Genomic DNA, 23,462 nt, shown 5'->3' on the forward strand with positions numbered 1-23,462 from the left:
GTTGACTCACAGTTCTGCATAACTGGGGGGCCTCAGGAAATTTATAATTATGGCAGAAGGGGAAACAGACCTCTTCTCAAGGGGATAGGAGAGAGAAGAGCAGGAGAAGAGAAGAGCAAACCAAGGAAGAACTTTCCACACACTTACAGAACCATCAGTTCTCCTGAGAACTCGCTATCATGAGAACAGCATGAGGGAAACTGCCCCCATGGTCCAGTCACCTCCTACTAGGTTCCTCCCTCAACACTTTGGGGATTATAATTCAAGGTGAGATTTGGGTAGGGACACAAAGCCAAACCATATCATTTCTCCCCCGATCCCTCCCAAATCTCATGTTCGTTTCAAAACCATTCCATTCCATTTCAAAACAAATCTTGCCTTCCCAACAAGGCCTTCAAGTCTTAACTCATTTCATCATTAACTCAGAAGTCCAAGTCCAAAGTCTCATCTGCAACAAGGTAAGTCCTTTCCATCTAGCAGCCTGTAAAATCAAAAGCAAGTTAGTTACTTTCAAGATACAATGGAAATACAGGCATTGGATAAATACTCCCATTTCCAATGGAAGAAATTGGCCAAAACAAAGGACTGCAGACCCCCATGCAAGTCCGAAATCCAGTTGGGCAGTCATTAAATCTTAAAGCTCAAAATGATCTCCTTTGTGACCCCATGTCTCACATCCAGGGCACACTGATGCAAGGAGTGGCTTTCGTGACCTTGGGCAGCTCCGCCCCTGTGGCTTTGTAGGGGACAGCCCTCCCGCACCCACCCCCTTCGGCTACTTTGATGGTGGGCATTGAGTGTCTTCGGCTTTTCCAGGTGCACAGTGCAAAGCTCTTGGTGGATCTGCTGTTCTGGGGTCTGGAGGATGATTGTCCTCCAGTGGGGACTCTGGGAGTTCCAACCCCACATTTCCCTTCCTCAATGCCCTAGCAGAGGTTCTCCATGAGGGCCCTGCCGCTGCAGCAGATTTCTGTTCTGGACATCCAGGCGTTTCCATACATCCTCTGAAATGTAGGTGAAGGTTCTCAAATGTCAGTTATTGAATTCTTTGCACCCACAGGCCCAACACCACGTGGACGCTGCCAAGGCTTGGGGTTTGCACCCTATGAAGCAATAGCCTGAGCTGTACCTTGGCCCCTTTTAGCCATGGCTGGAGCTGGAAAAGCTGAGACACAGGGCACCAAGTACCAAGGCTGCACAGAGTAGTGGCGGGGCTGGGCCTGGCCCACAAAATCATTTTTCCCTCCTAGGCCTCCCTGCATGTGATGGGAGGGGCTGCTGCCAAGATCTCTGACATGCTCTGGAGACATTTTCCCAATTGTCTTGGCGATTAATATTTGGCTCCTTCTTATGTGCATTTCTGCAGCTGCCTTGAATTTCTCTCCAGAAATTGGGTGTTTCTTTTTTATTGCATCGTCATGCTGCAAAGTTTTCAAACTTTTACTCCCTGCTTTCCTTTTATTTTTTATTTTATTTTTTATTTTTATTTTTTTTTTGAGACGGAGTCTCGCTGTGTCGCCCAGGCTGGAGTGCAGTGGCCGGATCTCAGCTCACTGCAAGCTCCGCCTCCCGGGTTCATGCCATTCTCCTGCCTCAGCCTCCCGAGTAGCTGGGACTACAGGCGCCGCCACCACGCCTGGCTAATTTTTTGTATTTTTAGTAGAGACGGGGTTTCACCATGTTAGCCAGGATGGTCTCGATCTCCTGACCTCGGATCCGCCCGTCTTGGCCTCCCAAAGTGCTGGGATTACAGGCTTGAGCCACCGCGCCCGGCCCTGCTTTCCTTTTAAACACAAGTTCCAATTTCAGATCATCTCAAGTTCAGAGTTCCACAGATCTCCAGGGCAGGGGCAAAATCTCACCATTCTCTTTGTTAAAACATAGGAAGAGTGACTTTTGCTCCAGTTCCCAAGAAGTTCCTCATCTCTTTTTCAGACCACCTCAGCCTGGGCTTTGTTGTCCATGTCACTATTAGCATTTTGGTCAAAAGCATTCAGCAAGTCTCTAGGAAGTTCCAGACTTTCCCACATCTTCCTTCTTCTAAGCCCTCCAAACTGTTCCAGCCTCTGCCTGCTACCCAGTTCCGAAGTTGTTTCCACATTTTCAGGTTGTCTTTATAGCAGCACCCTGGTACCATTTTACTGTATTCGTCTGTTTTCACACTGCTGTAAGAACTTCCCTGAGACTGGGTAATTTATAAAGGAAAGAGGTTTAATTGACTCGCAGTTCCACGTGGCTAGGGAGTTCTCAGGAAACTTAAGAGTCATGACAGAAGCCGAAGGGGAAGCAAGCACCTTCTTCACAAGGTGGCAAGAGAGAGAGAAGAGTGAAGGAGGTACTTTCGAACACTTATAAAACCACTAGATATCATGAGAACAGCATGGAGGAAATTGCCCCCATGATCCAGTCAACTCCCACCAGGTTTCTCTCTCAGCACCTTGAGATTACAATTCAAGATGAGATTTGGGTGGGGACACAAAGCCAAACCATATCAATGGACTTTTGGGTTGTTCCCAGTTTGGGGCTATTACGAACATTCACACACAAGTCTATGGCAACATAAGACCCAGTAGAATTGCTGGGTCTTAGGGTCAATATATAGTTAATTTTAGTAGAAATGGTCAAACTTCTTTCCCAAAGGGTAACCAGACCATTTTGCATTCCCATCAGTGATGCACGAGAGATCTACTTGCTAAACTTGCCAGCAGTTAAAGTCTTTAATTTTGGTCATTCTGTTGTGAATAAAGGTATGGATAATGCTGAAGCTATTGAGCTGTATCTTATTGTGGTTTTAATTTGCATTACTCTTATGATTCACAATGTTGAGCATTTTCTCATATGCTTATTTGTCATCTGTTTTAGTCAGTTCAGGCTGCTGTAAAAAAAAACCAAAGACCCGGGAGCTTAAATGACAAACATTTATTGCTCCCAATTCTGGAGGCTGGCAAGTCTGGTAAGGGCTCTCTTCCTGGTTTGCAGATGACTGTCTTATCCTTGTGCCCTTACATGGCCAAGAGGCAAATCTCTCTTATTTCTTCTTATAAAGGCACTAACTCCATTCATGAGAGTTCTGCCCTCCTGACCTAATCTCCTCCCAAAGGCCCCACCTCCCAATACCACATACATTAGGATTCAGCATAGGAATTTTGGGGGGACAAAAGCGTTTGGACCACAGCACTATCCATGTTGACTCTGGCAGTGGCTCTGTTCAACTCTGCCTCCTTTTTTCTTCTTACCTATTTTGATTTTTATATGTGGTGTGAGATGGGGAAAGTTTGATTTTTTTTTGTCTTAGAGATGAGCATCATTCATGGAAAAGACTGCCCTTTGCCTCTGGGCCGTAGCTCTGTGTTCCCTCGAGTCAGGGTCTGGTTTGGCACAGGTATGCTTCTGGGCTCTCTCTTCTGCCCCATGGTTCAATTTAACTTCGAGCCAGTGCTGCATTGCCTGAATTTCCTTAGCTCTGTAAGGAAGGCTTGGTAACTCATAGACGAAGCTTTCTGTTTCTTCTTTTTAAAGATAGTGTCTTGGCTATTCTTTTTTTTTTTTTTTTTTGAGACGGAGTCTGGCTCTGTGGCCCAGGCTGGAGTGCAGTGGCCGGATCTCAGCTCACTGCAGGCTCCGCCTCCCGGGTTCACGCCATTCTCCTGCCTCAGCCTCCCGAGTAGCTGGGACTACAGGCGCCCGCCACCTCGCCCGGCTAGTTTTTTGTATTTTTTTAGTAGAGACGGGGTTTCACTGTGTTAGCCAGGATGGTCTCCATCTCCTGACCTCATGATCCGCCCATCTCGGCCTCCCAAAGTGCTGGGATTACAGGCGTGAGCCACCGCGCCCGGCGTGTCTTGGCTATTCTTGTTTGCATTTTTATATAGCTTTTAGACATATATACACACACACACACACACACACACACATATATATACCTCATATTCAGCAACTGTGCCAAACTCACTTTTACTAATTGTCTTTAGACTTTTTGGGGCTTTCCTGTGTATATGGACATAGCATCTGTGAATAATGAGTTTTATTTCTTTTTCAGTCCTTATACCTAATATTTATTTGGCAAGGATTTATAATTTTCTGTCTCTTCAGAGAACCACTTTTTGGTTTCATTGATTTTTTTTTTTTTCTGTATGTTTGCTTACTGTTTTATTAATTTCCCTGGTACTCTGCCCACTGCACTCCAGCCTGGGCAACCAGAGTGAGTCCCTGTCTCAAAACTAAACAACAAAGTAACCAGTGGAAACAGTTTGGAAAGACACTGTACCTCTTATGTTTGCTTTTGCATTAGTAAAAATAAAAAGAAAAATGAAAGTCTGTATTTTGTTGGTATAAAGAACTGTTTGGGCTGGTGCGCTGGCTCACGCCTGTAATCCCAGCACTTTGGGAGACCGAGTCCGGAGATCTAGACCATCCTGGCTAACATGGTGAAACCCTGTCTCTACTAAAAATACAAAAAATTAACTGGGTGTGGTGGCGGGTGCCTGTAGTCCCAGCTACTCAGGAGGCTGAGGCAGGAGAATGGTGTGAACCCAGGAGGCGGAGCTTGCAGTGAGCCGAGATCACGCCACTGCACTTCAGCCTGGGCGACAGAGTAAGTGAGACTTTGTCTCAAAAAAAAAAACAAACAAAAAAAACTGTTTGGTCTTTATCAGAACCGTTATTGTACTAGGTATTCACTTTGGGCAAACAGAATTTTCACTTGTTAATATGCATATTCTGTGGTTTATAGGCTTATATATTTTGTAAAGGTGTTTTGTTAAAATGACAATGTAACATTTATTCTGTTTGGTAATGGTTTTACTTATTAATTTTATAGAATTAACACTGAATCCTCCAGAAGGAATTGTAGCAGGTAAGGTACCAAAGTTAACTTCCTTATAATTTACTTTTAATTGCCAAAGTTCCTTCAAAGTTAAAATGTTGTGAAATTTTTTCTCACCCTACAGGCCCCATGAATGAAGAGAATTTTTTTGAATGGGAGGCATTGATCATGTAAGTTAATCTTATGTGTACTAGTTTTTAGGTCTTTGCTGGAAGTCAGATGTAAGAATCACATCAGCAGTGTGACTGTGCCCAAAAGCGTCACCTGGAAAAAAGACTGAGTTCTCCAGTAATGCCCAGCTCTTCTCTAGGCTGCTGGTCTGAAAGGAGAGAAGAACCTGAGCGTTGATCCAAAAGAAATGAGTGTTTCCTTAGAGCCAATCAAAGGTTTAGTTATAAGCATGTAATATATGTATTATATATTTGAGAATTTTAAGGTGGTAATTTTGGAATGTTGTATGATCGTGGTTAAATTAACCTCAAGTGGTGTAGGTGGCTTTGGCTTCCAGAAGTAGTCCCTACAGGTCTGAAATTTTGACGAGAAAAGGGTCCTCGAAGGTGTGTCTGATCACAACAGGCATGTTAGTGCAGCCTTGCCTGCCCTGCCTTTGGGCCAGGACTTCTTTTTCTTCTCCTTTCCTCCCAGTTTGTATCTTCCTGTGCTGCTTCTCCTTTTTTCTGTTGCCTCGTCTGGGTTTGTTGGCTTTGTATTCTGTCTGACCCAAGTAAGTGAGCAGCATGGTTCTGGGATTCATGGCATTTAACTTAGGGTGACGTTGCTTGGAAAGAGAAACACATGAACCCCTGATTTTAGAGTGTTCTATGGCCCTGACTCACTTTGCTTTTTCTTCTTTCTACCTTAGATGTGCAATTTTTGGCCATTCTTAGTATATTTTCAGCAAAGTGAGGTTAAGTAAAATTTAGGAAGCTGAAATTTGTAATCAGTCTCTGTTTTCTTTCTTTTCTTTTTCTTTTTTTTTTTTTTTTTGAGATGGAATTTCACTCTTGGTGCCCAGGCTGGAGTGCAGTGACGTGACCTCAGCTCACTGCAACCTCTGCCCCCTGGGTTAAAACGATTATCCTGCCTCAGCCTCCCTAGTAGCTGGGATTACAGGTATCCACCACCATGGCTGGCTAATTTTTGTATTTTTAGTAGAGACAGGGATTCCCCATATTGGCCAAGCTGATCTCGAACTCCTGACCTCAGGTGATCCCCCTGCCTTGGCCTCCCAGAGTGCTGGGATAACAGGTTTGAGCCACAGCACCAAGCCCAGTCTTTGTTTTCTCATTAGTGAGGTCTTTTAATTTGCAGAAAGGCCTCGGGTTAGATTTTGTTGCATTGAGAAGTGCTCTAGAGGGCAAGGACCAGAAAGTGAGGGCTGTGAAACAAGTGTGAGCTCTGGCTTGATGTGACCTTAAACTTCCTTATGCTTTTGGAATTTGCCAGTTGCTTGCATCACATTAATTCTTTTTTTTTTTTTTTTTTTTTTTGAGACGGAGTCTCGCTCTGTCGCCCAGGCTGGAGTGCAGTGGCGCGATCTCGGCTCACTGCAAGCTCCGCCTCCCGGGTTCACGCCATTCTCCTGCCTCAGCCTCCCCAGTAGCTGGGACTACAGGCGCCCACAACCGCGCCCGGCTAATTTTTTGTATTTTTAGTAGAGACGGGGTTTCACCGTGGTCTCGATCTCCTGACCTTGTGATCCGCCCGCCTCGGCCTCCCAAAGTGCTGGGATTACAGGCGTGAGCCACCGCGCCCGGCAGATCACATTAATTCTTAATGCTCTATAGGTTAGTCTGAGAAACAAATCACAGCTAAGTATTGTCTGTGGAGGTTAAATTGATATGAAAATTAGTTTTTTAGATAAACAAAATGTTTTAAAAAAATCATCAAACATTATTCAGATGGTACGGCAGGCCTGCCATTTCCTGATCATTTGTAACATCCTAATTGCTTGGGCCTATGGGCATGTGTTTTTTCTGTGTCTGAAGGTTTCTGGAATCTGTGTTTGTGTGTAATGTGGCCCCCAAGGCAGTTATGAGATGAATGGCGAGTCCCCCAGTCTGCACTGTCCTCATTAGTGAGCTGTGGGGCTGTATACTTGTTTCGGGGCAGCTCTTTATTTCTGTAGAAGCAGGAGGTCATATACATGAACTGATGTGTAACCTGCTTGTTTCATGTGTTAACGCAGGCGCATCTGCACTCAGGCCAGTGGGGCAGCATGCCTGCTGCAGGGGCACAGAGTAGCGGGAGGCCTGTCTTTGTGTAGAGGTTGAAGACGCCTGTCGGGTCTGCAGTATTTGGGGGATGTTGGCTCCTCAGTACGCCTATTTGGAAGCTCATTAAAGGAACAGTTGAGCCTTCCAGTGTGGTTTTAAAAAAATGTTCATTGTTAAAAATCTATTAGGGTAACTATTACCAATTTTAAATAAACAGTATAAAATTAAACCAATATTTTGAAAACCTGTCTTAAAAAGTAATTAGAACTATTTTTAGGTAGAGCACTTTTGTGTTTGAACAAGGCTTTTTGCATTAGTGTGGAATTCCCCTGCTTGAAGATCCTGGTGAGTTTGTGGGTTTTGGTCCTGTTCCAGACCCTTCACAAACAAGAGGCCGTTTACAAGTGCACTTAAAACGCCTATTAGGGAATTAACTGTCCTCCCATCGGTTTGTCTCACCCTGCTGTTTTGGCAGACATCTGGCTGAGTCTTTACTCCTTGGTGATAGGTTTCTTCTTTTTCTCTTTATTCTTTGATGGCTTCCAGGGCTGCCTTTCTACCCTAGTATTTCTGAAACCCGGGGTTGCCTCACGGAAGTCTCGTGGCTGTTGGTTTTTGCTGTTGTGCTTGCCTTAAGGGCCAGTGAAGAAAATGTCATTTTAGGTATCTAAGCAACATATACTAAGTGCCTGTTATATATTAGGGCCCTTGTCTGAGGATACAGACATGTCAAAGATGCACTGAAATCTTTACCTTGGAAGATCAGGGTTGAGGGATTAGGATAGAGAATAGAACAGATTAGTGAATGAGAGGACTAAATAATGAGAGTCCTCAGGCTGCGTCTTTAAACACCGGAAATAACTCTGCTGACCCTGCTGAGCTCATGGTGGGGTCTGAGCCTGCAGTCAAATCAAGTGTGGCTGGGACAGCGGCACACCAGGGGATGTGGCCACCATGGCTGTGGTTGCTAGCATGGCCTGCTGCTCTTGGCCCAGTCATTTTGCCTCTCTTTCACTTATTTGGATCAAAACAGAGAGGTTCATCAGCATCTTCTAGATAGATGGTTACAGGTCTTGCCCAGCTCTAGGGTCCGTGGCCTGTGACCCCATTGCCACTAAGCCATGGTGACGGGGGTGCAGCTGCAGAGAGGGTGGGTGCCCTCTTTCACTGATGCACTTCTGTAGGATGGAAGGAGCCCTAGACAGCTGTTCAACCCCAGTGGCCGGACAAGCCGTGGAGTCCCTTGGCCGTTGCTGTCTGCTGTGTCCTGCCCCAGCATTCCCAGATCAGCTGGCATAGTGACCTTCCTGATGGTTCGTGCCTGACTGCTGTCACCTCCCCAGACCAGTGGTTCTAGAGGCTGTGGTGCAATAAGGACCTTCCTTTACTGAATGGTGTGTTTGGGGCCCAGCTGGTGGATGGATGCTCCCAGGTTCTCCAACTGGCTCATGGCAGCCAGCTTGAGGGTTCCCAGGCTGCCACTTCTACCCGGAGCCCTTCTCACACTGGGGGCAAGTGTCGGGGGCACAGCAGCCTCCCTTTATGTCCAGATTTCTTGTTGACTGAAGACTGTCACAGAGCATCTCTTGGCAGTATTATGCCTTGCTAAAATAGACCCGAGATAATAAAATAGGTGTTTATAATTTGTATTGTATGTAATCTCACCATAGCAGTTTCTTCAACAAAAGTGTTACAAAGTTCCCTATATGAAGAAGTTATTGCCACATTCATTGCATTAATAAAAAAGGAAACATCACTCTTCCACATAATTTATGGAGCATCTATATAGAGTAATGCCATGTAGCTCTAAAACAGTTCAGGTGGAATTTTCATCCTGGCATGGAAAGATGTACACAATATAGATGATAAAGGCAGATTCTAGAATAATAGGTCTGGAACCGTCTGTCCATCCTTCCTTCCTCTCGTCTCCTCTCTCCCTTCCTTTCTCTCTTCCTTTCTCCCCTCCTTTTTCCCTCCCCACCTCTCCCTTTCTTATGGAGACATGGTCTAGCTCTGTCACCTACGCTGAAGTGCAGTGGCCTAATCACAACTCACTGCAGCCTCCAATTCCCAGGCTCAAACAATCCTCCCACCTCAGCCTCCCAAGTAGCTGGGACCACAGGCGCACACCACCACGCCCAGCTGGTTTTTAAAATGCTTTGGTCTTGCTCTCTTTTCCAGGCTGGTCTCGAACTCCTGTCTTCAAGCGATCCTTCTGCCTTAGCCTCCCAAAGTGCTGGGATTACAGGCAGGAGCCAAGGCACCCAGCCTGAACAGCTTTATTGAGATAATTTACATACTGTACGTTTTACCTGCATTAAGTATAGAAGTCAGTGGTTTTAGTAAATTTCTAGAGTTTTGCAGTCATCACCACAATCCAGTTTTAGAATATTTCCAAAAAGATCCTTAAGCCTATTTGCAGTCAGTTCCCATTCCAACCCGCAGGCAATCCCTGCTCTTTCCTCTGACTATAGATTTGCCTTTTCTGACTTTTCCTATACGTGGAATTCACTGTCTAATCATCTGTGCCTGGCTTCTTTTACTTGGCAGAACATGTTTGCGATTCATCCACGTTATACTGCATATCAGCAGCTCCTTCCTTTTCCATTCCCCAGTTGATGGACTTTTGGGCTTCCTATTTCTTGGCTCTTTTGAGCAAATGCTGCTGTAAATACTTGTCATGTCACACTGTCTGTGTGGACATGGGGTTCATTTCTCTAGACTAGATATAGAGGTCTGGAATTGCTGGGGTATGGAGTAAATTTGCATTTAATGTTTTAAGAAGCTATCAGACTGTCTTTCTAGAGTAGCTCACCATTTTGCATTCCCACTAGCAGTGTATGAGTGTTCTAGTTTCTCTACTTCCACACCAACACTGTTGTCTGATAATAGCTGTTCTGGTGGGTGTAAAGTGCGGTCTCCGTACAGATTTGACTTGGATTTCCTTGGCGACTAATGATGTTGAGCATCTCTTAATAGGCTTATTGGCCATTCATGTATCTTCTTTGGTGAACTTCAGAACTTTTCCCCATTTTTATATTGGGTTGTTTTCTTGTTGGTGGGACATAAGAGTTTTTAAAATATATTTTGATACAAGTCCTTCATTAGACATAGGATTTTAAAATATTTTCTTCCAATCTGCAGCTCTCCATTTTGTTTTCTTAATATGAGTCTTTTGAAACTAAAAAGTTGTTAATTTTGATGAAGTGCGATTTTGCATTTTTTTCTTACATGGAGCATGCTTTTGGTGTTGTATATAACCCAAGGTTACAAAGATTTTCTCTTGTTTTCTTGTAGAAGTTTTGTGTTTTGTCACTTTTACATTTAGGCCTTTGATCTATTTTGAGTTAGTTTCATGTGAGTTAGGTGGGAGTCTGTTTCATTCTTTTGTATGTGGTTATCCAGTTGTCTCAGCACCATTTTTGAAAAGACAGTTCTTTCCCCATTGATTAATTTCCCCATTGATTAATATATTTGCATCCTCCTTGTTCTTGTTGTTTCTTTTGAAGATTCCCAGGTGAGGCCATCTTTGGTGAAAGAGAAGTGAGGTTGTCTGGGAGTATGGCAATAAAAGTTGTCCAAAAACAGCACTGTGGCGTCTCCCACTCCTGGCTCAGGAGTTGCCTGGAAGGCATGTTCCATAGGGTCAGGCATGCTGCTGCACACCACTGCCCACCTGCCCTCCTGTCTGGGCGCCAGGCATTCTAGAAAAGAGAAAGAAACCCCAGTTTCAAACCAGCAGTGAACCGGAGCATTTGCAAATAACTTTGATATTTAAGATGTGGGCGCACTTCAGGAAATGTTTGGTCATGCTTCTGAGGCTAGGAACGACCTGGTAGATTAAAAAAATTTTTTTTGAAAGAAAGCCCTATTGTGAGAAACAAAGATCTGTTATCAAAGTATTGAGCAAATACCATTTGGCTCATTCCAAAAACACTACCCAGACATTTTTTCTTATTCTAGACTCAGAGGTGCCAGAAATATTGAGTGCTGGCAAGCGTTCCTGACATATGAACAGTGTTACTTTTAAAGATACTATCTTTATGTACCTGATTTCTGATTTCACAGTTTGAACTGTGTTCTCTTAACTCTAATACTAAATTGATCTAGGACCTTGACTAAGTCATTTCATCCTTGAATTTTCCAGCGTTGCTTGACAGTAAAATGAAAACCACAGTCCTTGGTGCTCTTTCATCAGAGTGCATGTGGAGAGTGAATGGGTGGCGGTTATCGTTTGCGCTGAGCTCTTGTACTGGACAGGAGGCTCGGGGTGGCCACGCGTCACTCTGATACATGGTGTGTGCCCACCCTGTGTTGAGAAGGTTGGGCTTCAGGAATGTGTTTGTTCAGGCCATTGCAGGGGGAGCAGAGTAACCCAGGCTTGAGGCATCCCCAAGCTACTGGGTGCTGGGGGCCAGTGCAGGGCCGGGGGTACTCATCCGGGCACTGCCCTCTCCAGCGTAGCTGTTGTACCAGTAGCAGGACCTTGTGCTCATGCCTCCCTCGGTGGTGTTCCCTGTGCTGGTCATGCGGAGGCTCTGGGGACTGTCACTCAGTAACCCGCTCCCCAAAACAAAGTGGCCATATTCACTCTCTTCCCAAAAGGTAGCAAAGACAGTTTTCAGAATCAAAATTTGTCTTTTAGATTGAAAAAATCTTGTCTCCACGAAGCAATCACTGCCTTGTTCTCTTCTGACTGTTGCCCGCAGATCAGCCCCGTCAGGGCCATGAGCCGTTCGGCATCTGCTGTTGCTGCCGACAGCCCTGAGTGCCGCCTCCAGGTGAAAGCTAAAGCTCTTTGTTCAGTTTCTTTTTGATTTTTGTCTTTTTCTTTTAATTGTAGAGATAAATATTTCCAAATCTGTTGTTATTAATTTCACTGAACCAAGATAATTTTAAGATTTTTAAAACAAAATTTTACTTTTAATAAATCTATTTTTTAACTAAAGATTTAAAATGTATTTTTGAAAAATTATTTTTTTCCTGTGCCATATCCTGGATTCTTTCTGAAGGCAGTAGGTCTTGTGTGGACTGTCCTCTGCTCATCCAGGCCTTGGCCCCCGCGCAGCTGTTCTTTCTGCCTTAGCCGTTACTGTTAGAGGAGCAGAGCTGTTTATGAAGGGACTTGTTCTTTCAGTTCATAGAAGTAAAACGGATTTACTGACTTGTTTATTGATCTGATGAGTCACACACAATGCAATTTCCACTGTTTCAGTGTCTGTCACTGTCATTCAGCAGTCCTGCTTTTTTATCAAAGAAAGATGGTGCAAGATCTTTTAGAACTCCTTGAATGTGTGTTTTATTAATGTGATTTGCCGGAGAGGAGGAGTTCATCCCTGGCGTAAAGGTACAGGCATGGTGGCTATCACTTTCCTCTCCTGTGGCCATCATGCCTTGAACTGTTGGTTAAGATAGTGTTAATTTATACTTGTTGGGTTTTAAACCTTAAGCAGGATTTCTGAAATGGTTTCATCTATTTCTTCCATTTACTTGTGAGGAAAGTATAGGTCCAGGGAGACTCACATGCCTGTGTCTGTGCCCATGACGGGGAGTTGTTCTAGTGTTGCATCAGTGGGATGAGGCATGACACGTGGTCCTGCAGTTGCGGCCTGGAGTGGTGGTACCTGTGTGCCTAGCCTTTCACCTAGCATGCAGCAGTGATCACATGTGCTCTTCATCTGCTTCTTGAAGGTTGCAAAGATGCCTTCTTGGGCACGTTTAAAAATTAAAAATCACCTTTAAAATACAACTCTTAGCCCCTCATCTGTTGAAATACAATGGAATCTTGCTATATCCTTTGCCGTAATTCATACCCTTATCCTAAAATGTGATTGTACCACATCTGCAGAAAAAGCTCCCAGATCTTAGAGCATTGACATGAGTTATTTTCTCCGATCCCCTAATTATCAAGAGGTTTTGCTGCTCAACTCTTAACCTTTATAAATGTGCAAACTGCCTGTAACTCAGTCTTTGTACTTGTACTTAAGATTTAGACCAGATTGAAATAGGAGAATGAGACATTGCTTTCAGTTGAGGAAAAAAGTACCAATTCATTGTCATTTAGATAATCTTTTCATGTTCATTTTTATTATTATTATTTATTTTTATTTTTGTTTATTTTTTGAGACAGAGTCTCGCTCTGTCACCCAGGCTTGAGTGCAGTGGTGCAGTCTTGGCTCACCACCTCCCAGGCTCAGACGATTCTCCTGCCTCAGCCTCCCTAGTAGCTGGGATTACAGGCATTCGCCACCACACCCAGCTAATTTTTGTATTTTTAGTAGAGACGGGTTTCACCATGTTGGCCAGGCTGGTCTCGAACTCCTGACCTCAGATGATCTGCCCGCCTCGGCCTCCCAAAGTGCTGGAATTACAGGCGTGAGGCACCGCGCCCGGCCTCATGTGCATTTTTAAAGTGGTAAAAATGTTCTTAACCTATTTCTCAGTTGTGGTCGATGTTGAAAAATGTACTTTGAAGTTCAGTCTACATATTTGATATCTTCTAGGGGCCCAGAAGACACCTGCTTTGAGTTTGGCGTTTTTCCTGCCATCCTGAGTTTCCCACTTGATTACCCGTTAAGTCCCCCAAAGATGAGATTTACCTGTGAGATGTTTCATCCCAACAGTAAGTGCTTTTGGAAGTAGTTTTTGTGGTACCAGGATAGGTGCAGAGATAATCTTATCAACCACTTGAAATGTGGTATATTCTATGTGTCTATGATGTAGATCTTTAGAAAACACTTCTTAGGTTTTGAAATTCAGCCAGGTAAGCATGGTGGTATTAAACACATGATTTCAATTTTGAAGGTCAGTTTAATGTAGATAAAAGAAAACTGGATGCCATTTGACCAGCCACCCTACTTCACTGGGGAGGAAGTTTTACTTGTGGGTGTGTGCTCAGAAGGGGTTATGCTAATCTTTGTCATAGTGTTATTTTTAATGGTGAAAATTTTGACTTAACCTGGGTTTTTAACACAAGAATAAATTAAGTTATATGTTGTATTAGTCTGTTCTCACGCTGTTAATAAAGACATATTCAAGACTGGGTAATTTATAAAGGAAAGAGATTTAATGGACTCAGAATTACACATGGCTGGGGAGACCTCACAATCATGGCAGAAGGCAAAGGAGAAGCAACGGCACATCTTAGTGGTGGCAGGCAAGAGAGTGTGTGCAGGGAAACTGCTTTTTATAAAACCATCAGATCTCGTGAGACTTATGCACTATCACGAGAACAGCACGGGAAAGGTGTGCCTCCATGATTTAGTACCTCCCTCTGGGTCACTCCCATGACATGTGGGAATTATGGGAGCTACAATTCAAGATGAGATTTGGGTGGGGACACAGCCAAACCATATCGTATATGTTAGAATGTGATGTAGATTTTTAAAAAGATCTAAAATAAGAATCAATAAAACAAAATAATATTTGTGTTATATTGACTGGGAAAAGCAGTAGGACTGTTGTAATTTCCTCTTGAAAAATAAATTTACATGTAAATGTATATATAATTGGAAAAGTAAGCACAAAAATGTTAAGTGATTCTTTTTTCAGATTGAAATTATTTTTTCCTTTTTATAAATCTTTTTTTGCCCTAAAATTAATATACATTACTTTTACAAGGAGGAAAAAAATAAGGTCATTTAAGTGAATTGTACTGTAGCTATTTGAAAATGTGTCCAGTAGTAGGAATTGGAATTCCTGAACAACTGTAGTTTTTATTTCTTCCTTTTACATTTGGGGATTATACGTAAGAGAATTAATAAGGAAATATGTTATATCTTCAATGATGTTATTTAGAATAATGTTTCTTATAAATGATTATTATTGCCGCTGATAATCACGATCTTAATAGCTATAGAGAAGAAAAGCAAATAAAGTATCCTATTTTGCAAAAATGAAATATTTATTTGAAACAAATTTCTTATTGTATGCATATCAAAGAGCATGAGAGAATTTATAGAATTTTCTGAGCCTCTGACTTCTTTCTGGGGTTAAAATGGAATCCATTTGGTATACTTTCCCCTTGTCTACGCCTGTCTAGGCAGAGCCCTACTCGAACTCCTCTTTGCCATAGGGGTTTTCAGGACTGTCCCCCGACACCCCCGCCACTTCCCTCGTGGAAATGCCCTCTGCTGTTAGACTTGCTGTCCTAACCCTCATTAAGGACTTCTCATTTACTGCAGATATTGGTACGCATAGGTAGTGGGTGGCCGTCTGAGAAAGACCATCTGGTACTTCTTTTCTTGTCTCAGAGCTACTTCAGTCTTGTGTGCACAGGAGATGCTCAGAAGCCTGCCTTTCTTTCAGGGAGACTGGCCATGAGCCTGAGTTAAATGGTAACATGGAGGTTCATCATACGCTGTCTACTCAAGTGTGTTTTTGGAATTCTCCATAATAAAAAGTTAAAAAATAAAATTGATAGGTAAGAGTAATTGAAGTAGTCAGTTTCAAGTTGGTTGGCTGTAAAATGCAACTGTGAAGAGGATTGTAGGTAATTAAGATACTAAAATTGTATTGAGGATAAATATATTATTCAGAACAATACCTGTGATGTGGCATTAGTGACAAATATGACCAATAAACTGATTACATTATGTGACTATGTACTGCAGGTGGTCTGATTATTATTTTTAGTGTTCTAGTAATTATTTTTAATGCTCAGATAATACAGTTTTAAATTTTTGCCTTACTGTAATTGGATTATTTTGATTTTGTAAAAATTATCTTTGAGAACTGTAGGTCTATCAATATCATAAAAATTAGACAGTCACTAAGTACTTTAAAAAAATCTAACACATTTACTACAAGTTGCTGGGATACAGTCATGAGCAAATAACAGACCTTCAGCAGTATATAGTCCAAGGACAGGGATGGACATTGATGGGAGAATCACACAAACAAATGCAAAGTCACATCAGGAAGGTCTGGGCAGCACCTTGCAGAGGTGGTGGTTGGATGGACCATCTGTAGGGAGTGAAGCAGGAGTTACCTAAGTGATTCGGGGAGGAGGGGTCCTTCACATGTGCAGAGGCCCAGAGCAGGAAGTGAGGGAAGAGGAAGGAAGGGGCCGAACTACCTCAGGCCTTTTGGTCATTACTGAAGGTTTTGATGTTTTCTTCTGGGAGTGGCAGAACTCCATTGAAAGGTTCCAAGGGAGTAGCATGACCAGAGCGATATCTGACGGCTCGCTCTGGGTACAGTGCACAGGACAGATAGGAGGAAGCCAGGCAGGCCCTCAGCTGTAGTGGTCTAGGGTGGAGACACCGGCAGCTTGGGAACCAAATGTGGGCACTAAAGATGAAGAGATGTGGGTGGATCCATGAGAGTTTTAGGATGTGGCACTGCTGGGACTTGGTGAAGGGGAAGGGCTGTGGCAGGGACACAGGTGCTTTTGGTGCTTCTGGGGGTGCACAGTGTCACCTGTGGGACCCCCACCTGGAGAAGGCGACGCAGAAGTGGGAAACTTCCAGATTTTGTGGATGTGGATCTTAGGTGGACAGCCTGATGTGCAGGGCAAGTATGCATCTAGTTTCTTCCACTGTCCTTGAATGAGAAGTTGTGGTTCAGTTCCTGGATAGTAGAGAGGATTTACCACTGAAACAATGGATGAGTGGAAGGAAACACATAGGACCAGGTATGAAAGACAAGACTGTTTGAAGGTAAATGATCACCATTAACATTCGCAAATTTTCATGAAATTCAGAACTCATGAATTTAGGTGAGTTAAATAAAAGTATTTAAAAATTGCTATTTCTATTATTATAACTTTAATGGCTTTATAATTTTACAGTTGAGTCTATCTAGATGGATTGCTGGATGTCTGAGTATATACGGAGCCATCTGAGAATTCCTCCCAATTATATGTAAAAGAGGACTGATTACATGCTGTGAATTAAAAATGTATTTGTCTTCATCAGACCTTGCGTATCTTTTTAATGATGATATTTGGTGGAAAGGGATTTGATTTAGACACATTGATCTCCATTCCAGGTAGTACTGATGATAATTTACTTATTATTAGAGTAAGCTACCAAGAGAAATCCTGGTGTCTTTCTTTTTGTAGATATTTAAATAATTCCAGTTGCCTTTATTGTAGCCATGTGAACATATATTTTACACAGACCAGGTCAGGGATTTAATGGTAGAATTAGAAATACCTAAGAAACTAGCTCTGAAAAGTGTTGTAAATAATCCTAATCACATTAGATATTTTGATAAAATATTTGCCAGATAACCTTTCATTTACTCTTTTTGTGTATAGTGCTTGAAAAAAGTTTATATGAAAGTGGATTAGATTATTACAGCTGATTAGAACTGGCCAGGTCAGCCTGGAGCCTGTCAGTGAGTGAGCTGGCCCCACCGGGATTCCTGCAGACATGAAGCGTGACACTCAGGGGCCCCAGGCTATGCCCCAGCTGTGCAAACAGCTTGGTTGCCGTGTCTGTAATCCTTGTTCTCATTATCTGTGGAGCCTGCCCCAGCGCGGTGACGCCTTGGGCACCATTCCTGGGTTCACCTGACTGCCTCTGACCCTTGCAGTCTACCCTGATGGGAGAGTCTGCATTTCCATCCTCCACGCGCCAGGCGACGACCCCATGGGCTACGAGAGCAGTGCGGAGCGGTGGAGTCCAGTGCAGAGCGTGGAGAAGATCCTGCTGTCGGTGGTGAGCATGCTGGCAGGTAAGGCCCGAGCCGCCTGGCAGGAGCTGCTGTGGAGACCCAGGCTGCAGGTGTTCTCCTGCCTTGGGTCATCTTGTCTTTATAATGAACTTTTACTCATTTGCAGTTAGTTTACACATGCTATTGCCGTTTAGTGTTATCTCCATATACTTGTCCAGTTGTAAGCATGCCTTCTAGTGCAGCCTGGTGTTGTATATTGTATTTTCGGTCATAATTAACTGGTCTCTGGTCCTTGAACCTCTTTTTCCCTCAGTAGGTGTTTATTAAGGACCGACTACATGCCACCCACTGGACTGGGGGTGTAAAGCTTTGTGTGACAAAGACCCCACCTCTGTGTTCCCATGGTTCTAGGGAACTGTCCAAGCCTACTAGCAGTTAGAGGCCAGCGGGATACACCCTGAGATCAGATACATGCAGGGACTCTCGGGCCACTTCCTGGTGGGGCTGTCTGGAGTATGTTTAGGACGTGTAGGTGTTGATGAGGTAGGAGGGAGGGAACGACATTTGGGGCAAAAGAAGCAGCCTGGGCTGAGGCCCAGAGGCAGGAGGCGGCTGACTTGGTGGGGGCACTGCCAGCTCATTTTGGCTGGAGCCAAGGCTGCTGGGAGAGGAGCCCCAGCAGACCCTGGGGATTGGAGTGGGGGGGTGACGTCCTGTGAGCTGTGCGTTCGAAGGGCCATCCTTGCAGCAGTTACTAATAGTGTGATGGAAGATAAACAGAGACTTCGTGGTGTTGCAGTAGCCTGGAGAGAAAAGAGAAGGGCTGAGTGGTCCCAGGGCTAAGAGGAAGGGGTGGTTTGGGAGACCTTAAAGGTACGGGCTCTGGGACTCCTGGTTCTTGGTGTGCCGGAAGTGCTGCTCTGGGTTCAGGAGACAGCAGGATTTGGGGAACTGTTTGAGGTGTGTAGGACAAGGGGCTCCATCCACAACAGGGGGTCAGACATGGGAGTGAAGATGTGGGGTCATTTCTGGATGAGGCGGTACAGGTGATGGAGTAGGACGGAGGGTGACAGCAGGGCAGGCAGGAGGAAGGGTGTGGGAAAGGAAGGTGGGAGTCCGAAAGGAAAGAGCAGACCCAGCAGAGGGCCGGGGGGTTGGTGGATGCCAGAGTGAGACCACTCAGCTGTTCTCTGCAGAGCGCTTGGGCGCCGTGGAGTGGGGTCCAGAGGGATGCGAGGTCAGGGCCTGTGATGCGAGTGTGTATCCTGAGAGGGCTGAGGCGGAACTCCCTTCATGTGCTGAGTGGAGGGAGCCAGGCCAGGAGATTGGAGGTGGGGAGGGAGGCAGTGGCTCAGGCTGTCTTCAGATGTCAGCTGTGGGTTTTATCCTCATCAGCTCTGCTCTGAACCGGTCCCCGTGTGCATTCTGAGCAGTACTGCCGCCACACTGCACAGCCGCTGCTTCAGCACATGTCATCCGTTTCTGGTGGTCTCTCTCCTTTCTGCCTTCCGGCAGGCCCTGGCTGTTCCCTCGGTGCCTCCTGACTGCAGTTCTGGAGTGACTGCCAGAGCCGCTGTCTGGTGGGTGGGTCAAGTGTCCTGGGGTCAGGTGTCTGCCTTAGGCTGCACATTTGCTTGGGATTGTCTTGGTGGGAGCTGTGAGGGGCAGTTTTGCTGAGAGGGTGCTCTGTGAGAGAGAAACCACACTGCAGGGTGTCTTGAGACAGGTGAAATAAGCAGCAGGTGGGTCCCATGTAGCTTGTCCGGGTGCCGGAAGTGCAGTGGCCCAGGAGGCTGCTGTGGGAGGCCGTGTGGGCCTGTGCTTAGGTGGGTGTCACGTGTTCACAGCAAGACAGATGGCAGCTTGTCCTGGCGTCTTCAGACACTCAGAACACAGGAGTCATGAGTGGCTCTTTGAGACCCGCGTGGCCAGCCCTCTAGAGGTGGGGCCGACCCCATACAGTTCTCAGGTTCTTGTTTGTTTCTGAGACACAGCTCTTGAAAGCCTCCTCCAGTGTTTTAAGTAAATGGGAGGCCTTGCCAGGCTGCTTACATGTAGGACTCCCTTTTACATGGAGGGCGTTCCCTTTTCTTTCAGAGCCCAATGACGAAAGTGGAGCTAACGTGGATGCGTCCAAAATGTGGCGCGATGACCGGGAGCAGTTCTATAAGATTGCCAAGCAGATCGTCCAGAAGTCTCTGGGACTCTGAGACCTCGCCTCGCACAGGCGCACACACCGCCAAGCAGCTCAGCATTCTCCGGAGCACTTAATGACAGTGCTACTCTGTTCTGGCACCAAACAAGCAGACTTGCAAGAACCACAGTATCTTTTTTTTTTTTTTTTTTTAAACCTTTCCAACTTCAAACAGGCTTCTCTTCTGAAGTGATGACTCAATGTCGAATATTGACAGCTTACTGCAGTTTTACAGTATTCCTCACAAAGGGCTTCAGGTAGATTATCAGAGCTGTCAGCACTACCTCTCCCCGCTGAAACCAGCAGTTCATGGCTTCCTGTGGATTCCCTCCCTCCCTGGAGTGTTGAGGGGGTCGCACCTGCCAGACTTCCAGGGGACGATGGAATACCCAGAACGCTCCTTCTGAAGAAATGGGGCCCTGGAGCTACAGCACAGGGGAAGGGCCCGGCACCCTTTCTGGGTCCCTTCTGGTTCCCTGTGGGCTCCATGAAGAGTCCATTACTTCCTTTCTTCCTTCACATTCTACAGGCAGATGCTTTTCTTATAATCTAATTACATCTTTTTCATTTGTTATGTATTACAAACCATCACACTTAGAAATACTTCCAGGAAATGCTTTAAGTGTGAATTAATAAGAAATGGGGTAGATAGAAAAGAAATTTATCGTTGATTGGCTGGGCGCGGTGGTTCGTGCCTGTAATCCCAGCACTTTGGGAGGCCAAGGCAGGTGGATCATGAGGTCAGGAGATTGAGACCATCCTGGCTGACACAGTGAAACCCCATGTCTACTAAAATTACAAAAAATTAGCTGGGTGTAGTGGCGTGCGCCTGTAGTCTCAGCTACTCAGGAGGCTGAGGCAGGAGAATTGCTTAACCCGGGAGGCAGAGGTAGCAGTGAGCCGAGGTCGCGCCACTGCACTCCAGTCTGGCCAAAAGAGTGAGACTCAGTCTCAAAAAAAAAAAAAAAAAAAAAAGAAATTTATTGCTGATCACAAGGACAGACAGTTTTTTCCCGATCATACTCATCAAAGATTTACAGTTGTGTATTAGTAACTAGTGCATTACTAGAGCAGGTGCAAGTGAGGTCTTTAAAGTTTCAATGGAAGTTTTTTTCTGGATCTACAGAAATTTTTTTTTTTCCCATCTATAAACTGGAAATTCTAGGGTTTTTGTACATTTTGGATGCACTGGGAATTTATTAGCACAAAATCATTCTTTGCAACTCAAAAGTCAGAAGGGACTCTACCATATTTTAGCCCAGAGCACAGAGGAGTGCCTTATCCCCACACTTGACTGGGCTGTGGAGGTGGGCATGTGGGCCCCCGGGTCCAGGTTGGGGACAGAGCCCTTGTTTTGTGACTTAGGATTTTGATGTGGTTCCCATGTTCTCTCACAGGGCCCGCTGAACAGCACAGGCCAGGAGGCCACAGTGTAAGCAATAACAGATCTGCCACATGCAGAAGCAAATACCAGGCCTGTTGCACACAGGCGGCATTTAAATAGGAATTTCTATTTTTGAAATAAGGGATGGTCTATGAGGCATACAGTAGATTTGATGTGATCACTTTTCTCCCTCCCTTCCATAATAGATCGTGGTCTGTGTGACTGAACCCACACAGAGTGTCATGGGTGAGTTTCTGGTTGAAGTAGCTTCACGTTGGGCTTTTGTGGACAGCAGATTCTTTCCTTTTCTTAAGGGACTCATTTAAAATTTGGAACGCAGGGCAAGAACTTGTATTTGCAAGGAGATGGGGGAAAGGAGCGGTATTGTACCTAAGTAGTATTTGCAGGCAAATGAGAGGGAGCCCTCTCTGTAAAGGAGAGTCGTTTGTGTAAGTAGACGGGGGCTGTGGGTGCGGGCCCCTGAGGGGCACACAATTGGCCTGGAGGCTTCTGTGAAATGGGGAGAGGGAGGAGAGGCAGTCTCTTAACAAAGTATTTTTATTCATTTGTATTTATTAAATGAAAAAATCCCATGGTGTCCCTGTTGTGTGGTGGAACCTAATCACTCTGTTGAAATAAAGTTCTGTGTTTTCCCCGCCCTGCAGTGTGTGTCCCTTTGTCGTGTTGTCACCTGGCCACAGAAGAACCTGTGGCCACTGCCCCCAGGGAGCACACCAGATCATCCCAGCTGGGATACCTCACGGTGGGGCCTTTTCTGCAGATTTGGGTTAGCTCTGGCACGTTTTCTTCTCTGTTTCTGATCTCCCTTCCGTCATTCTGTGGTCTTTCTCTGGAGTTCTCAGGTTAGTTGGGGTCTGTGAGACGGATGTGTTCACTAACCTGTAAATGACATTTTGTAGCTTTTTCAGCAGATGCCATCATGTTAGTGGCACATTTGACCACTAGAAGCCAGCAGGCTGTTCCCACCGCCCTTCCCTCCAGCAGTTGCGTCGAAGCACAGCTCCCTGTCATCACTCCTCTGTGGTCCTCTGTGGTCACGGTCGGTCGCGATCAGACCTGCCTCTGCATCTTGTTACTTAGCATGTCAATAAAGAGGCAGATTCCTGTGTCAGTGATTTGCTGTTTCTGTTCTGGTAGTTTGCAGTTGGCTTTTCTTTGTAATCCTGTGAGACAGGGTCCCCAGGCTCCCCCAGGTGCTGGCACCTCGTTCCCAGGGCCGGTTCGCAGGCTGCTCCTGGTGGGGAGTACTGGGTGAGTGCCTCAGCACAGGCCCCCAGGCATGTCTGTTCTGCCCTCTGTCCGGTGTTCTCACTAACCATACTTTTAATGACTAAGAACTCTAATGTGATACTGAGTTGGGGTCCCTAAGACCACCCAGGGCAGTGATTCTCTAGGAGGACACAGGCCACGCAGGTCGTGATACTCACGGCTGTGATCTTCTACAGAGAGGACAACGAGCAAAATCAGCCAAGGGAAGGGTTCCTGGGGCCAAGCCCAGGGGCACCAGGCTCAGTCAGCTTTGGAGGCCTCTCCTGGGGCAGGGGTCACGCAGGATGTGCCTCACCCCCACTGCAAGCAGCTGGGACGCCCTGCCTGGTGATGTACCCGGGACGGGTCACGTGAGCAGCTTCTGCCTGGGCTGCGCCAGAATTCCAGGCTCTCAGCGGGGATGTGGGTGTTCTGCCTAAACCACCTTGTACAAACAGCACAGGCCCAGCGAGGTGGGGCGGGGGGAGCCCCTCGGAAATCCCAGTTCCCACACGCCAGCCAAGGGCCAGCCCGGCCAGCCGGCCTCAGGACGGCCATCCCCGCCCACTCTGTGGACCCTTTCTGCACAGATAGCCTTGGGCGTTGATGGTGATTTTTACCATTTCATTTGCTCTGTTTCTGGGTTTCGTCTGCTGGCTCTGGTTTGCCTGTCTGGCTGAGTGCTGTCCTTGATTTTCCCGTGCGCCCATCTGCCTCCTGGCATGGGGGGAGCTGCTGGGTGGGGAGGGCTGCTGGGGTGGGGGGGCTGCCGGGGTCGGGGGGCTGCCGGGGTAGGGGGGGCTGCTGCAGTGGCCGGGGAAGCTCTAGGGTCTCATTTTCTGGGTGTTGGGCTTCTCACCCGTCCTGGGGGTTAGCAGCCCCATTTCACTGCTTGGGCCACAGCAAAGGTGGCGTCCATAGCTCTGACTTACTTCTGGGATTGCTGCACCTGCT

General features: G+C 45.7%; 1 protein-coding gene across 2 annotated transcripts in view; it reads left to right on the forward strand.

Moving 5' to 3' along the window:
* The window catches only part of UBE2G2 (ubiquitin conjugating enzyme E2 G2), a 33,741-nt gene extending 11,844 nt beyond the window's left edge, over positions 1-21,897 (forward strand). Inside the window, exons 2-7 of one of the 2 annotated variants that reach the window (XM_065541288.2) lie at positions 4,820-4,855; positions 4,950-4,995; positions 11,751-11,822; positions 13,545-13,663; positions 17,581-17,721; positions 19,759-21,897. In XM_065541288.2, the coding sequence (XP_065397360.1) occupies positions 13,630-13,663; positions 17,581-17,721; positions 19,759-19,871 (288 nt within the window). In that variant the 5' untranslated portion in view covers positions 4,820-4,855; positions 4,950-4,995; positions 11,751-11,822; positions 13,545-13,629 and the 3' untranslated portion in view covers positions 19,872-21,897. The remainder of the gene's footprint in view (positions 1-4,819; positions 4,856-4,949; positions 4,996-11,750; positions 11,823-13,544; positions 13,664-17,580; positions 17,722-19,758) is intronic. The other variant, XM_005548528.5, reaches the window with a different exon arrangement.
* The last annotated feature ends 1,565 nt before the right edge of the window (positions 21,898-23,462 follow it).

Source organism: Macaca fascicularis, chromosome 3, assembly GCF_037993035.2.
Source record: "Macaca fascicularis isolate 582-1 chromosome 3, T2T-MFA8v1.1".
Taxonomy (NCBI): domain Eukaryota; kingdom Metazoa; phylum Chordata; class Mammalia; order Primates; family Cercopithecidae; genus Macaca; species Macaca fascicularis.